Source organism: Manis pentadactyla, chromosome X, assembly GCF_030020395.1.
Source record: "Manis pentadactyla isolate mManPen7 chromosome X, mManPen7.hap1, whole genome shotgun sequence".
Taxonomy (NCBI): domain Eukaryota; kingdom Metazoa; phylum Chordata; class Mammalia; order Pholidota; family Manidae; genus Manis; species Manis pentadactyla.
Window position 1 is genome coordinate 39,357,825 of NC_080038.1, and position 17,948 is coordinate 39,375,772.

Consider the following 17,948-nt stretch of genomic DNA (forward strand, 5'->3'; position numbering starts at 1 on the left):
ATGCCTGCAGGCTGCAGATCACCCTCCGATGTTTCTGTTTGCTACCTAAAGCAGCCATGGTTTGAAAACCAGATTGTTTCCTCCTTTGCTACCTGCTGATTGAATTGTAGCTAAATAATTTATTTCAAAATAGGCCTGTACTTGTTTCTGAGTAACAGAGGTCAGTGGTTCTCAGTTGTGGCTAGTCCTTAGAATCTCCAGGTAAACTTTTAAGAAAGTAGAGTTGATTTTTCTCTGGAAGTTGAGATACAAGCATCAGTATTAAAAATAAAACACATGTTTCTCAGGATTATAATCATTAGGTTGTGGTAGGTTTTATCCTCAGGCCATTGGAAGACCAGTTCTGTGATATTTTTTCTTTAGTTGGATAAAGTAGAAATAGTTCTGTAATAAATGACAGAAGACCTGTCTGTTCCGCATTCTGTCATTTAGACACTGATGTAAATACTGGTCAATATAGAGTTCATTTTTCTTGTGTATGTAGTATTGGATTGGTTCTGTTAAGATTCATTTCAATTAAAAATTTATCTCATCTAATTTGAATTATTGCATGCAAATCATGTGACCCTGAAATCATAAAGAATGCAATGTTTCATTACAAATAAAAGGGAGAAACAGACTTCTAGATTACTTCTTTGTCACTCGTGTCCATAGACTAGGGTTTTATAAGGCATTAATTTTTCAGAAGTACAATGTGGAGCTTTCAAGAATTCTCTAAACAGCTGTCTCAGGGTAGTACTGTCCAACAGAAATACCATGAACGTCATATATACGATTTAAAATTTTATGTTAGTCACTAATGTAAAACAAATAGGTGAATTTTGTTTTAACCCAGCATACCAAATATTACTATTTCAACATGTAATCAATATAAAAATTACTGGGATTTTTCATATAAGGTCTGAAATCCGGTGTGAACTTTACAGTTAGTCCACATCTTAATTCATATTAACCACTTCTCAAGAGTTTATTGTATTTATTATTTTGAATGCTTTTTTGTTGGGCACTTTTTTCCTGGTGTTATATAGGTGTTACCTGCTTTAATGAACTTTACGATCAGTTATGTATGTTTTTAAACTATAGAGATTCTCTCAGTCTATACCCTAAAAGATTTTTAGCTGAATGGTGGGGTTCCAGCATCTCTAATTTTAATTAGAACTGAATTTTATTTGGAATCCATGCCATGAACAATTTCAACCATCCTTGACCCATGGTAAGAAACAGTTGTATTTAAGAGTACCATCTGCACTTTATACTGTAATATGTACAAAAGACAAAGGGTGTGGTGAGAACAACTACGGTTTTCTTTCTTGAGGTAAAATTCACATAACAAAACCAGCCCTTTTAAATAAAGTATGCAGTTCAGTCACATTTAGTGTATTAAACTGCTGTGTAGCCATCACCTCTGTATAGTTCTAAGACATTTTCGTCAACTCAAAAGGAAACCCTATACCTGTTAATGAGTTCCCTCAGCCCCTGGCAACCACTAGTCTGCTTTCCAGCTCTTTGGATTTACCTGTTCTGGATGATTTATAAAAATGGAATTATATAATATGTTGCTCTTTATGTCCGGCTTCTTTCATTTAGCATGTTTTTTGAGGTTCATCTGCATTGTATCAGTGGTTCATTTCTTTTTTTGGCTGAATAATATTCCATTGTATGGATATAGACCATTTTGTTTATCCATTCATCAGTTGATGGACATTTGGGTTGCTTCCACTTTTTAGCTGTTGTGAATAATGTTTCTGTGAACATTCACAAATATTTGTTTGAATACCTGTTACCAGTTCTTTTGATTATATACCTAGGATTAGAGTTTCTGGATCATATGACAATTCTACTTATCTTTTTGAGGAACAACTAAATTGCTTTCCACAGAAGCTATACTATTTTACATTACCACCAACAGTGTACAGAGGTTCCATGTTTTCCACATCTTTACCAACAGTGATTGTTTTCTGGGTGGTTTTTTTTTTCTTACTATGGCTGACCCAGTGGATATTAAGTGGCTTTTTATTGTAGTTTTGATTTCCATGTGTTTGTTGGCCATTTATATATCTGCTTTGCAAAAATGTCTATTCAAGTCGTTTGCTCATTTTTGAATTGTTTGTTCTTTTGTTGTTGAGCAGTAGGAGTTCTTTAGATATTCTGGATATTAATCTCTTATTAGATAATACAATTTTAAAGTATTTCCTCCCATTCTGTAGGTTATTGTTTCACCCTCTTGATAGTGTACTTGGATGTGCAAAAGTTTTTAATTTTGATGAAGTTTAATTTATCCATTTTTCCTTTCGTTCATTGTGCTTTTAGTGTCATACCTAAGAAATCATTGCCAAATCCAAGGTGGTAAAGATTTACCCCTATGTTTTCTTCTTAGATTTTTATAGTTCTAGCTCTTATATACTTAGATCTTTGATCCATTCTAATTTTTGTATATAGTGAGAGCTAAGGGTTCAACTTCATTCTTTTACATATGGCTATCCAATTCACCCAGTACCATTTGTTGGAAAGACTATTCTTTCTCTTTTGAATAGTCTTGGCGTCCTTGTTGAAATGAATTGACTGTAGGTGCTGCATGGGTTAATTTCTGGAATCTTGGTGCTATTCCATTGACTTTATAGCTCTCTTTGTGCCAATACCACACTGGTTTGATTACTATAGCTTTGAGGTAAGTGTCAAAATTGGAAAGGATGAGTCTTCCAATGTATGTAGTTAACTTTACTGTAGTTCTTTATCTGTTCATGGGGCTTCCAGTTATTACCTAGTGTTTTCTCATTTCAGTGTGAAAAATTCTCTTTTAGCATTTCTTACAGGGGAGATTGACTAGTAACAAACTTCTACTTTCATTTGTCTGGGAATTTCTTAGTTTCTCCTTTATTTTTGAAGAACAATTTTGCCAGATACAGAATTATTGGTCAATAGTTTTTTTATCTTTAAGAAATTTAAATGTTATCCTATTGCCTTCTGGCCTCTGTGGTTTCTGATAGGAAGTCAGCTGTCAGTTTTACTGACAATCCTTTGTGACAAATTGCTTCTCTTTTCTTTCTTTCAAGATTCTTCTTTGGCTTCTAGTTTTATTAAAATGTGTCTTTGGTGTGGGTCTCTGAGTTTATCCTACTTGGAATTCTCTGAGCTTTTTGGATGTGTAGATTTTTGTCTTTTGTCATATTCAGGAAGTTTTTGACCCTTATTTCTTCAAATACTCCTAATACCCTTTTCTCCTCTTCCTCTGGGATCCCCACAATGAATATATTAATATATTTGATGATGTCTTGCAAGTCTCTAAAGTTCTGTTAATTTTTCTCTTCATTCTGTTTTCTTGTCCTCAGAATGCATAATTTCATTTGACCTATTTACAGGTTTGCTGATTCTTTAGCCTGCCAAGTCTGCTGTTGAAACCCACAGTGAATGTTTTATTTCAGCTATTACACTTTTTAGATCCAAAATTTTATATCCTTCCTTATAATAATTTGTCTCTTTATTGATAATCTCTGTGGAGACATTGTTCTCCTTGTTTCTTTTGTTTCTTGTCCAAGGTTTTCTTTAGCTCTTTAAGCATATTTAAGATAGCTAATTTAAAGTGTTTGTCTAGTAAGTTCAATGTCTGCTTTTTTCAGGAATAGTTTTTGTTAGTTTCTTTTCTTTCCATGATTGGGCCACACTTTGCTGTTTCTTTGCATGCCTCAAAAGTTTTTGTTGAAAACCAACTTTTCTCAGTATTTTCAAAAAATATGATGGCATTCTCTGTCAGATGTGGTTTGTTGTTCCTTACTGTGGGCTATAGTGACTATTTATTTAGTGACTTTACCACACTGTATTCACAAAGCCTATTCCTTGTCATGTGTGGGCACTGAAGTCTCCTTTCCTTTATATCAGCAGTTAGCCAATGACCTGACAGAGATTTTTAAATTCCTGGCGCCAAAAAAGAAATAGTAGAAAAAAGAAGAGAGAGAAAAGAAAATGTAATTCTCCAGGTCTTTGCAGATTGCCCCTGTTTTGAGTCACTCATTCTACACTTAGCCATGCCACTGAAACTCTTCTTTAGTCTTCACTTACCTTCTTGCTAGCACTGAGCCTAACTGTCAGCAAGAGGCTGAAGTTGATGGTTATCTTAGGTTTTCTCTGAGCATGCATCCTGCCCTGGGTAGTATGTGCATTTGTTTTCTAAGTTCTGCAGTATTCACAGTAACTTTTTTATTCCTCCAAAATCTCTCTCCTCAACTTTTCCTCCCAGGCCTTTGGCATGTCTGTTGTTTTGCCCCAACTGGGTTTTGTTTCAGTTTGGTTCAATTTGGTTTTTTTTGTCCCTTGTAGTGTCAGCTTGCTCATTTGTCTTTCAGTATTTCTGGAGAACCTCCTCCACCGAAGCCCTTGCCATGATACAGTGGTTCTAGGGTAGGTGTAACAAAGAAAAGCCCTTTCTGTCAGTCTTTTGGGGAAACTCCAGTCAGGTTAAAACTGAAAAACACAATTCTTTGGGAACAGTATACACTCTGCTCCCTCTAGAACCAGGGACACTCACACTAGGAACACAGACAACTATTTTTACTGCCACACCAATGATGGAGATGGGGATGGGGATAAGGAAGTTACAGTGGCATAAAAATCTCCTGCCATGTTTTTAAGTTGCCTTTCTCCTGGTCAAACATTCACTTGGTTGCTGTGAACCTTTGACTGTTGCTCAGAGTTCTGAGTTCTGGTAAGGTTGCTTCTGACAGATTTTACTAGATTGTGTATGTGTTTTCTGGAGAATTCCCTGCTTGGCCATTTTTGTTTATACTACTCCTACAGCTACATTTTGTAAACCAGACTTTTTGCCTCTTTACTGATACCCTAATACTACTTTTGAGAAATAAGGATTAGTTCACAAGAATGAAGTAGTAATGATATCAATGATAGCTAATATTTATTACTATGTATTAGGCATGGTTCAAAGCAGTCATTATTCATTGATTCTCAAAATCAATTATTTATTGGAATTGTTATTATCTGGTCTTATATATAAGGAAACTAGAAAGGTTTATCAACTTTCCCTAGGTTTATATAATAACTAAGCCAAGAAGCCCAGTTCTAGACTCTGTTCTTTTAACCATGACTTAGACTGCCTTCCATAGACGCTCTTGCTGAATAAGTTAGGAGTTGACCAAACTCAACTCCAAAACTAGGCTTGACACAAAAGTACTATAATGTTAAACAACTGAATACTACTAGAATATTCTCTGTTGAACATTTTTAAGTTTTTTTTCTAAAGACACATTTTGTCTATAGAATTTATAGAATGCAATTATATTTTTTCTTTTCACATTTCAGGTCATCAAGAAAATAATAACTTCTGTTCAGTTAACATAAATATTGGTCCAGGTGACTGTGAATGGTTTGTTGTTCCTGAAGGTTACTGGGGTGTTCTGAATGACTTCTGTGAAAAGTAGGTTTCTAAACTAAATTACCTATAAACATAATTATTCAAAAACAGTAATTATAAAGGACAACTTACTAAGGCAAATATCCCAATGCATGCAACCAGTTTTCACTTGACATTAATCAGAAAATTGATTTAAAATGATTTCATTCTAACCTGTTATTTTATGTTACTGGGAGTACTTGAACAAAGATGCCTTGAAACCACTCCATGCAATAGTAATAGTCTTGAATTTACTGGTTGTTTATTAGATTAGTTAAATAATTGATGCATAAATACTTGTTCATGTGAAAGATCTGTATTCCAAGAAAAATCATAAATGGTTTTAGAAGTGGAAGGAATTTTACAATTGAGCACCTTATAGACTGTTAATAATTCAAGTTTGAACGTATTACTCTGCCATATCATCATGATATAAATTCTTTTTAAAACTCCATTGGCAACTTTTCCTATAAAGGAATTTTTAAAAATTTAATCAACTGCTTCAGATTTTGTTTCCTATAAGTGAAAGAACTCATATAGTGGAAGTATTCCTTTCCTTAAGATCCTAGAAATAGCCTTTACTTCTTTTTCTTGTGTTGGAGTACCTTGGAATTGTCCTTTGTTTAAATTTTACTATTTGTCTAAATGGAAACTTAAAGTTCTTTTTTAAAAAAGTCCTCCATTATGTAAGCACCTAATATTTTCAGTTAGTAATGACATTGGACAGTTATTATGGTTAAAAACATAAATTACACATATATTTGGTATTATCTCCCCATTGCAATTGAGATAAAGGGGGAAAAAAATCACCAAAAACATTTACATATGAGACCTTGAAAACTAATTATACACCTAATCTACACACTAATGTAATTCTTAAATTTTGAGTTAGATCTTCACTGTAAATATCTTGATATAGTAAGAAGTATAAATATAGTTGTGAAAAAAGCCACATTAATCTAAAATTTCCTTTTATACAGGCAGAAGGTAATCACCTTTTATTGTCTTTGTTATTTAACATACAGGTTTCCTTCATTGTAAGAAAGCCAAAGATGTAGACTTGAAGTTTCAAATGCTTTAATGAAATAATCTGATCTACTTTAATCTGTACTTAGTTTTATGGATCTTTAATAATATTTCCAGTCTGGAAATAATAGAGAAACGAACAGTCTCATGTAGGAAATCTTCATTGTGCTACAGAAAGATTTTTATTTCTTAAACTTTGAGATAGTGCTATATTGTTGCACCTACAGTACAGTGATCCTTGTTCATTATTTCTGAGTAGGATTGGCTCTACTGAGGATTTAATTTTCTTTCCTATCTAAATAGATAATTTGAGAGCAAAGATAATTAGAATAGGCAGATAATGTCTAAAAAGCTTGAACTTGGGGAAAATAAAAATACCAAGTTAGCATAAAGGGTTAAGTAAATTTAAGGTGCAGAAATGGCACTTGATACCTCAGCATTTCAGTGTGATTTTGTTTCACATAGGATTGTTGCTTTTGATACTGACTTACACTGACCAAGTGTGTAGTTTGTTATGACTTTAAATAATATGTGTCATGAAATAACCATTCATTTGAATTTATGAAAAGAAAGGATACTTGTGTTTTGTAAGTTTTTTTTTTTAATTTAGTTGATTATTTGGTGGGCTTGCTTGCTTGCTATTGGATAGAAAGTTTTCTTCAATTTTATGATGGCAACGCATGGGGGCAGTAAGGCTAGGATTTGTGTTTATAACCATATTTTGCTTATAGGCAGGTTTTTCTGTACTACGTCTACTTAGCCTTATCACAAACAGTAAGCCAATCCCTATCTCCTTGCATTTAGGCTTCTATTGGCAGTCTTTTCTAGACTTTAAAGAACAGCATTTTTTAAGGAAATAAACAAGACTAAGATTCCATCTAGATTAGAGTTTGGCAAACATTTTCCATAAAAGACCAGATAATTAATATTTTAGGTTTTACAGGTCATATGGTCTCTGTCATGATTGTGTCATTGTATCACATAAAGTCATATATAATACAGAAATGAATGGACCTGGCTATGTTCTAATAAAAATTTTATTTAAAAGTACAGGTAGTGGGCTGGATTTGGCCCATGGGTCATAGTTTACCAGCCCTTAATCTAGACAAAAAATTAAATTTAAACCAGTGAAAATAATTTCAAGGTACACTTGATCATATCCTTTAGCACAAGACACAGAAGTAGAGTAATTTCTCAGATCTTAAGGAACATTTCCATTCTACATGTTCTTCCTTCCCCAAAATGTGAAATCTCAAGTAGTTAAGTGAATTTTATAAAATTATTTTATAGGAAAAGTTGTTATGTGGTTTAAAAAACACTTCATATGATATCATGATAAAGTAGAATAAGAAGAAGCCAGATTTTATTTTATTTTATTTTTCTGTATAAATGTTGGCTGTTTATTACTTATGCAGCTCTTCCATTTGAAAGAATATTTGTTATTTCTGATCTTTTCTCTAGATCTAATAGTAAATGATTTAGTTCTAGTTGGAGAAGCTTAGTTTACACCAGATCATGTATAACTTCTTAACCCAATTATAGTCTTCAAGTTTAATGAACATAGTTCCTTTTTCTCATACTACTTTACATATTGAATATTTTAATCATTGGGAATCTTCTGTTAATATGGTGCCTTGATTTCTAATTATGTATGTTTTTTTCCTTTCCATCCTTCCTTCCTTCCTCTTTTTTTATTAAAGTATCATTGATATACAATCTTACAATCATTTCACATACACAAAACAGTTGTACAGCATTCACCCATATTACTAAGAAATTACCTCTTTTTTATTAAAGTATCATCGATATACAATCTTATGATTGTTTCACATACACAAAACAGTTGTACAGCATTTACCCATATTACTGAGAAATTACCCCCCCCATTGCAGTCACTGTCTATCAACATAGTAAGATGTTACAGAGTCATTAATTGTATACTCCATGCTATACTACCTGTGTTGTGATTGTGAATTATTGTGCCCCTTAATCCCCTTCTCTCTCCCCACCCACCCTCCCCAGCCCTTCCCCTTTGGTAACCACTAGTCCCTTCTTGGAGTCTGTGAGTCTACTGCTTTTTTTGTTCCTTCTGTTTTCCTTTTTTTTTATACTCTACAAATTAGTGAAATCATTTGGTATTTATTTTTCTCCACCTGACTTATTTCACTGAGCATAATACCCTCTAGAACCATCCATGTTGTGGCAAATGGCAAGATTTCTTTTCTTTTTATGGCTAAATAATAGTCCATTGTGTATATGTACCACATCTTCATTATCTATTCAGCTATTGATGGGCATTTAGGTTGCTTTCATATCTTGGCTGTTGTAAATACTACAGCAATAACCATAGGGGTAGAAGTCAGATTTTAAAGTAAAAGCTTAGTAATATGATCTGTAGAATGTTTTCAAAGTATTTTGGTGGTGGTGACAGTGATGATGACTATTTGTATGTGTATGATTATTTATTTTTGGTAAAGTTTATTTCAACTGCACAGTTTTAGTCAACCAGTCATCAAAACTGCAGACTGACGTCTTGTCCCCTTCCTGCTTAGGAGTCAAAAAAGCAGTGGATAACGATTTCTGTTTACTTTTCCCTCAGAAATTGAAATTCCTCATACTTACATCTGCCATTGTGTTCCTGTTTATGAATTGAAATGACTTGATGTCAACTGTACCTTCTGATTGCATTTTAGAGATTTCTAGACACTCCATGGAGAAGGGTTCAGTCAAAATAGCCTTGTAATGTAAATGTTACTTAAAAGTAGCTTTGGATTTCATTTGGATCTGTGAAAAATCAACTTAAGGCAGTAATACTAATCTTTGGATATGTCATTAACTGTAGTTAATTAAGTATAATTAATTTCACTCACTTTACATACAGCAGTTCTTACATCACAAGCAATTATCAATGCAATGAGTGAGTGTGTTTTAAAAACTTTTGACATTGCTTTCTAGTCTTAAAAGTAGCTTACTAAAGTACTTGATCCATTTGCATTATTTTTTCTTATTTCAGAAATAATTTGAATTTCCTAATGGGTTCTTGGTGGCCCAACCTTGAAGATCTTTATGAAGCAAATGTTCCAGTGTATAGGTTTATTCAGCGACCTGGAGATTTGGTCTGGATAAATGCAGGAACTGTTCACTGGGTTCAAGCTATTGGCTGGTGCAACAACATTGCTTGGAATGTTGGTCCACTTACAGGTATTTTAAAGAATATGCTTTAAAAAAAGTTTATAGAGAATTGTATCCAATAGGTCTGTTCTTTTTTTTCTTGGACTATAACTCACTTAAAACTAGAAGAGAGTGTCTTCTAGAATAAAATTTTAATTTGTAGTCTAAGAAATTAAATTCAAGTTAACAAATAGAAATCTAACAGCATAGATCTCAGCAAACCACAAATTTACATCTTCTCAAGGAAAATACATAATAATTTTTAGAGTGCTTGGTTTTCTTTTATAAAGGAAACTTTTTATGTGAGAAGGCAAAGTAGAATGGTTATTCATTCAGATTTTTCTTTTAACTAGTGTATTATATGAATAAGAGTATTATTTCAAAATCTGTTTGAATTATGCCTGCCTTCAGGCAGTAGATACTTAAGTTTAACAGTATGGCCTTTGGAGCCAGAAAGACCTGGATTAGGACCAGGACCTGGATCTTGCAACTTTGGGCAAGTTATATAACCTCTCTGGGCCTCAATTTCTTCATCTGTATAACAGGGATAATATATTTAATAGGGTGACAGTAAAGTTTAAATGAGGTAATATATAAAAATAACTCAGCATATTGTGTGGCACATAGTCAAAGTAAGCACTCTTTATGTGATTGCTACTATTATTAGTACAATAATTATAAAAAAATTTTTGTAGTGTTTTGAGGTTTTCAGAATTGGTGTTGATGATATCACATGGTGATAATGGTTATCTTCATATCATTTGGGACTTTGGGTTGCTTTATAACATTTTTTTTTTTCCTAGCCTGCCAGTATAAATTGGCAGTGGAACGGTACGAATGGAACAAATTGCAAAGTGTGAAGTCAATAGTACCCATGGTTCATCTTTCCTGGAATATGGCACGAAATATCAAGGTCTCAGATCCAAAGCTTTTTGAAATGATTAAGTAAGTGCTTTCTAAAACTGCTGTAGTTCCCTCTCTTTTTGGGGAGTGCTAACTGTTCAGTACTTTTTCCCCCATAGAATTATGTTAACATCAAAACAAAATGGTCCAGAAATCTAGCAAAATGTAGTAGAAAAATCCACATGCTAAAAGTATTTTTCCCTTCCAAAGAGTTAGTGCATTATGGTACAAAAAGTAACAAAGGCAGAAATGATTCTAAACCATTGTTTCCCCACTACCCTCTGAACTACCTGATTCATAGGAGAACTTCAGTTTTTTGAAAGACTATCCTTAGAATCGGGAGGAGAGAATGGCATAAGAAAAAAATTGCTGGTACAGAGAAATTAACATTCAGTATAGGGATTTTACTAAAACACTAATTTTTGGATTATTTTAATTAAATCATCCATATTATAACTGTCCCTTTTCTTAGCACCTTTAAACACCCAATAGAAGTTAGTTGAATACATATATCCTGGTGAGCTTCTCATTTAATGGCAGTTTCTATCCTAGCTAGTTTGTAAATCTATTTCGAAGAAATATTTTCAAACAGTGCCATATAGCGGTGTTTCTCTATCTCTGTTTTCTACCACTACCACTCCTACCCCCAAAAGGTGGGGAATCCTGCCCAAAGAAATACGGGAAATGATAGATTAGATAAAATTCAACAAGTCCTTTCTTTCTTAATTTCTTTCCTTCTTTGTTAAATGTTTTAGAGACTCAAAGTGTTGGCATGTTTTGTGAATGGGGGAGGAGGAGGATTATAATGTACTGTATTTCCCTAACTTATTTGTCCCGTATCTTTTAAAGAATTGGTCTCCTTAAAAACTCATTTTGGAATACACTGCTTTATACTCACTGATGAAATAAGTTTATCTGTGTCAAAATAATACTTACATTAAATATTTTTCCTGAAGCTATATTAATTTGTTGAGCACATGTTGTTTTCAAAATACTGTCTTTTGAAAGTAATCTTGCTTATTGACATAATTTCAGACCTAAGTCCAGAATTTTTTTCAAACAAAAATTGTGTGGCCAAGGAAATATGCCTATGGGTTATCTTATGATACCGTCCTTTATCAGTTGCTCCATTTTATCTAGTCCTGGGTAGAAGTGGTAGGGGGGAACAAGATATAAACAAATCAAATCATAACAAGTAATGTGCAAATCCTTTAAAAAGTTGGATCTTCGATACCTTACTCTATGAATGTAATTTGCTACTGGCATGTGAGGGTTTATCTAGCCATTTATCCTGTTATATCTGAGAATGATGCTTTGCTCTGAATCTCAAGTTCAGTTTGCTTTTGGGGGAAAAATTTTAATCTGAAGTCACTGTGAAGGTGTTAAGTTGGATATAGGCATAAACTAGAGGCTAATTCAGATCACCTGAAAGTAAAGGGATGGTGTAGTATAGAAACCATTTATCTAACAGCTGTGTAGACTGAAAGTGACCCATTACATTTTGGATAGATAAGAATATTTGAGATTTACATTGAATAAAGCCCACTCAGCAAGTGTTTGAGAACCAACTCTGTGCCGAACCGTTCTAGGCATCAGTGATAGACATAGCAATCTGTAATTTAAAATCCCTACCCTCAGAGGACTTAAATTCTATTGGAGCAAGACAGAGACACTTCCATACAGATGGATAAATTACTGTTAAGTAATCTGAATAAGACAAAATAGATAATATTTGGTATGGGTGGAGGTTAGCAGTGCTGCATTTATAAAGTGGTCAGCGAAGGGGTCTAAAAAGTTGACTTTCGTGCTTAGACCTGAATGAGATGGAGCTAACCATGCAAAGATCTAGGGGAAGAACATTTCAGGCCCAGGGACAAGTGAAGACTGAACTGGGAACAACTTTGTCATGTATATAGGACAAAAAGGCCAGTGTGACTACAGCAGAATGCCAGAGAGGTAGCAACAAGCTCAGTGAAGTGAGCAGGAACCAGATCGGGCATGGACTTTTAGGACATGGTAAGAAATTTATATAAATAATTAATTCTGAGTGTTAGAGATTACCATTAGAAGGTTTTAAGCAGGAAAGGGATAGGTTCCGATTTAAACTTTAAGAAAATTGATCTGATTGCTTTGCAGAGGATGAATTGCAAGGAGCAAGGTTAGAAGTAGAGGGGCATTTAGGAGGCAGTTGCAACAGGACAGCCCAACCTGGACATTTACCCGTGGGGGTTGAGAAAGGGATAAATCAGTGACTGTGCTGGAGCTAAAGCTCAGATTAGGTGGTAGGTTAAGAGGGAGAAAGGAATCAAGGAGAGATTGTCATATTCTGGTTTTCTTCCTACCTGGTCTTCATTAATTTAGACATTTCTTCTGTCATCTCTTCCACCTCACCCCACTCCCTGCCCCATCATCCTTGTCATTCTTTTAGACTCCTTCCAGTTTATCATTATCCATCTTAATATTTAAAATGTTGAGCATTGACACTTAAATTATCTTTATTAAGATATCTTGTGTTGAAATTGGATACACATGATATGGATGTTTTCCATTTAATATTACTGGTGATGCTATTGTTCCTCATACCTTTCTTACATTTTTTTAAAACTTAAATGCACTTAAATCCTCCATTTTTACCCTGCATTACAAAATGTCCAGTCATTTGAATCTTGATTGTGTTTCTCATTATATTAAGAATTCTGCTTCTAACTTGAGTTGTCATGAGATGTAATTAGTAAGCTTTTTGTCATCATGCTGATTGAAAATGTTTACCGTAAATCCAGACTGCTAGGCCTTGCTTTATAAACTTCTTTTTTAAAATAGTCATTCAGCCATTGCTAAAAGTGTGTTTTTTACCAGCCAGCATTGCTCTCTTTTTCATTTGTACTTTATTTCATTTAATGAATATTAGCTGACTGGCTAGGCACTGAGAGGGTGTGTGTGTGTGTGTGTGTGTCTATCTGCTATAGGTACTGTCTTAAAGTAAAAGTGCATATAATAAGTAAATTGGGAAAAATACAGTAACAGATCTACTGGATTCTTTCCAGCCTCACATAGTCAGGAAAGTCTGTATTTTGGGAGGCAGGTATTTTGTGTGAGTGGTGCAGGTGTGGAGGCAGGGAGAGAAGAGAAGAACAGTACCAAAAGCCAGCTTAAGACCATGCTCTTTTTTTTTTTTTTTTTTTTATTAAGGTGTCATTGATACACAACCATATGAAGGTTTCACATGAGCAACATTGTGGTTACTACATTCACCCATATTATCAAGTTCCCCACACACACCCACTTGCGGCCACTGTCCATCAGCTGTAGTAAGATGCTATAGAGTCACTACTTATCTTCTCTGTGCTATACTGCCTTCCCCATAACCCACCTACATTATGGGTGCTAATCATAATGCCCCTTAATCCCCTTCTCCCTCCCTCCCCACCTCCTTCCCTTTAGTAACTGCTAGTCCCTTCTTGGAGTCTGTGAGTCTGCTGCTCTCTTTTGTGGAAATGAGTGAAACCAGTTGGTACTTGTCTTTCTATGCCTGACTTACTTCACTAAGCATAATGCCCTCTAGATCCATCCATGTTGTTGCAAATGGTAAGATTTGTTTTCTTCTTATGGCTGAATAATACTCCATTGTGTGTATGTCCATTCTTTATCCACCTCTTTATCCAGTCATCTACTGATGGACACTTAGGTTGCTTCCATTTCTTGGCTATTGTAAATAGTGCTGCAGTAAACATAGGGGTGCATATGTTAAGACCATGTTCTTGCACCATCAGAAAGATACCTCAGTTCATCCACAAAATAATAGCATGAGTACATTCTGTTTCTTCTTCAGTCCAACACACTCATGTTTTCCTTCACTGAGGGAATAAGTTCCTTTTCTTCAGGTGAACACCAGGCAAAATAGTTGGCTTTTGTGGAGGGGCCCTGTTATACCACTAAAATCACACTCAGCATGGTAGGCTGCTTAACTGTGAGAAGTTCAGAGGAACTCCCAACTGCCTAGAGGACCAGCAAATACATACTCATTCCAGGTCTTCTTCTCTTCCTCCTGCTCTCATTCTTTGTCCAACACCTTCTACCTTTGCGCTCCCTCCTGACTTCCTCCCCTACTGTGTATTTCATTAGCTTCAGTGTATATATGAAACAACTCTGCTATATGCATGTTGGCAACAGTTGGTAGTACATTCCTGCTTAAGCACAATGTATGTGATGAGTAGCAGAATGGCATATTGTTGAAAAGTTCTTGGTGGCAGATAGTGCATTGTATGCCAAATATAGGTCTGTTTTGTTGGAGAGCTTTTGGTGGGTTTTTAACTAATAGTGGTCTAATTTGGGTTTCATACAGATCTTTCCAGCAGTTAAATAAATAGAATAAACTTCTAGATGATAAGAGAAAGGTTAGTGATCCAAAGATACTTTAGGTTTTCAAGTCTGGGTTCTAGGTGATTTAGTAATAATGCTAGTTAACACATTGAGTTTGGTTCTTGGCCAAGTACTAAAGAAAGTGCTTCTCAGACTATATCTCAGGTGTTATACCTCTTAGCATCCCAAGGTCACCCAGTTGGTTAGAGCCAGAATTTAATAAGCCCATACCTGTATTGTGTAAAAGCTACTTGTATACAAGTATCCATAGCACAAGACTTTATTTTAGGGCAGTAGCATGTTCAAGGAGTCAGTTAAATAGTTGGACAGAGCTGTTCGGCAGAAGCCGTAGGAAATGCAGAGCTCCAGAGAGCAAAGTCAGAGCTGACTAACTATGGAGTCTTTTACTTAGCAGTTTGTGATTACCATGAGAGGAAGAGGAGGGGAGGAGTTGGGGGCAAACTTAGGGGAATGCTTCTACTTAGAAAAAGCAAATAGGTAAGCTAGAAGATAAAGGGAGAATGTATTGCTCCAGAAATAGGGAAGGGTGTCTTTTTCCACAAGCTCAGTGGTGCTGTAAAATTGTTCTGTCCACATCATTGCTTTGGTCCTCAGATCTAATATCTATCTTGTCCACAAAGGAAGTGGTATTGGTTTGTTCTGACTTGTGAGCTATACTAGTTCTTACGAAATGGTTCTTCCTTGCCATTCCTTCCCTCTGTTTAGACTAATTTTCTCCATCTCCTGTTCACCATCCATAGCAGTTTGGCTTTCTGTCTTCAGTATGCCCCTGTCACTTCTCTTGCTGAGGTCACCAGCGACCAACTATTCTGAACATACAAAGAGACAAATGTAAACTTGATTTAAAATCCCCATTAGTACCTCAGTCTGACCTCTACTTTGTTACCAGCCATTTTTCCTGCTGCCGCCTTCAGATGTGTGCTTGAATTATGTATTTATTTACCACTCTATTTGGCATTTTAAACTATCTTTAATGTGAACTAGTTTTTACACCTCCCCCCTTTTTCTCCTCCTCTGAATTATCTTTTAGTAAAGCATTAATTCAGAATACACCAAGCATATGAATTGTAGGCTATTTTAAAAGAAAAAATACCAGCTAGTCGTAAAAAGTAGTATGGAGAAGATGCAAAGATAGTCTTCTTCCTTAACTTTCTCCCTGAACTATTGTTCTTAGTTCTTAAATACTGTGAATCTACAATACGTGATTTTTATGTCTTTATAATTGAGTGGTACATCTGCCCAACTAAAAAGAGTGTTAGCAGAATTTACCTTGTGCCTTCTCATCCACACACTCATTCGGCGCTACCCAGTTCTTCATCCTTCATACTTGTTTAATATTTATTTTGAACTGAGTTGATGCTCAGGTGCTGTGCTAGGTGACAAAAGGATTTGATCACTTCTCAGGCCATCTCTAAAAAATGGGGAAATAGATAAAACATTAAAATACGTGATCTTTGCTGTTATGGTGGAGATACTGGCAAAAAAAAAAAACAAGAACAAAAACCATGGAGGAACACAGAGGAAGGCACTTCTGAGAGAGGAACCACTCAGGAAAGGCTCACAGAAGTCTTTCTAAATCCCCTGATGTGTTTTGGTATTCTGAATTCTTTGGATTTAGAAAGGTAATGTTTTACCTTCCCAGCAGGGTCTATAGCAGGCAGTATCCTGGAATCAAAGGCATTAGTATTTCTTCAGTAAAACATACAGTCACTCCGAAGAGCTAAGTGAAAACTATAAAAAGCCCCAGGTCAAGTTTCAACACCCAAATGAGTTTATGTAAAATTTTTGAAAAATTTGTGGAATTATAAGAGATTATATGAACCTGTATATGCACTGAGTGATTTAATAATGGGAAATGGTGTTATCTCCTCTTGTCACCTACTGATCCCTGTAGTTAAACAAGTCAACATCACTCTTGTTTTTCTTTCTTTGTACTTTCAAATTGGGTCTTTGAGTCCTGCAATTCTGTAAAGTCCTTTATCTGATTAAGTCATTTAGTAAATCTGTTCCAATTTGTATATCCTAGCCTTATTACTAAAATACATTAATCTTCATACTCTACTTCACATTCTTCCAAATAACCTCCTACACAGGCATGAGTCAAAAGAATGTTCATTATGATTACTTTCACTGCATAATGCATTGACCTTGACTTGAAAAGTTCACAGCCTAATAACTCTTTAGGAAAATTTTAGTGGAAGCTCAGTGCCTAACTTTCTCTTTTGATGCCTTAACTGTTTAATTGAACATAATTTTTTCCCACATACCCCATATGCTGCAAGTGAACTTAGTTTCTCCTTCTTCAAACCAAACCTTTTAAGCGTCCCTCAGGTTTAAGCCCTACTCATTCATTCATATTAGCTGAAGAGTAGAGATTAAACTTTTGTTGCAAAAATTTCAAGTAGACTTCACATTAGCAACAGCTGCTAATGAGAAGCCTTAAATTTTTAATTTTTTTAATAATCAAATTTGCATGTTAGATCACTTGGCAGCAAGATGAAGCATTAAATGGAGGGCAGAAGATTTGGAGGCATAGATTAGAAGGTGGCTGCTACAGTTCAGACAAGAGGAGAGACAAGGGTTAGAGGTAAACTAGACTATACTTTATGATTGATTGGGTGGTAGAGATGAGGGGGAATCTGGTGCTGGGGCTTTGGCTTGGGCCATGCAATGGGATATTTGTGGGTGTTGATGAAATGGACAGTAAAAGGAGAAAAGAGGAAATGGATTAGATGTGGGGAGTGTTGATTACCAGCTTGGCTGCCTTGAAACATGCAGAACTTGAATTCCTCCTATGGTGTTTAACTGGGAATTTCTGTTAAATAGCCAGGTGGATATATGTTTCTATTGCTTAGAAAAGGAGTCTGAGATACATACTTCTAACTCCCAGCTGGCTGATAGGTAATCCCTGCTGTTGAGTTGTCTTGAAGGTATTTTTAAAGTAGAGTAATGCCCACACAAAGAAATGAATTAAGGAAAACTATAAAGTTATTTATCTCTTCCTTTTAAGTCATTGAACTATGATAGTTTTTCCATGTTGATACATCTTATTCTCCTTTAAAATATA

General features: G+C 35.0%; 1 protein-coding gene across 13 annotated transcripts in view; it reads left to right on the forward strand.

Moving 5' to 3' along the window:
- Positions 1-17,948, forward strand: part of KDM6A (lysine demethylase 6A) — a 267,811-nt gene that overhangs the window by 238,567 nt on the left and 11,296 nt on the right. For all 13 annotated transcript variants that reach the window (XM_057495767.1, XM_057495768.1, XM_057495770.1 and 10 more), the window contains 3 exons: positions 5,311-5,425; positions 9,441-9,628; positions 10,402-10,543. In XM_057495767.1, coding sequence (XP_057351750.1) covers positions 5,311-5,425; positions 9,441-9,628; positions 10,402-10,543 — 445 coding nt within the window. The remainder of the gene's footprint in view (positions 1-5,310; positions 5,426-9,440; positions 9,629-10,401; positions 10,544-17,948) is intronic.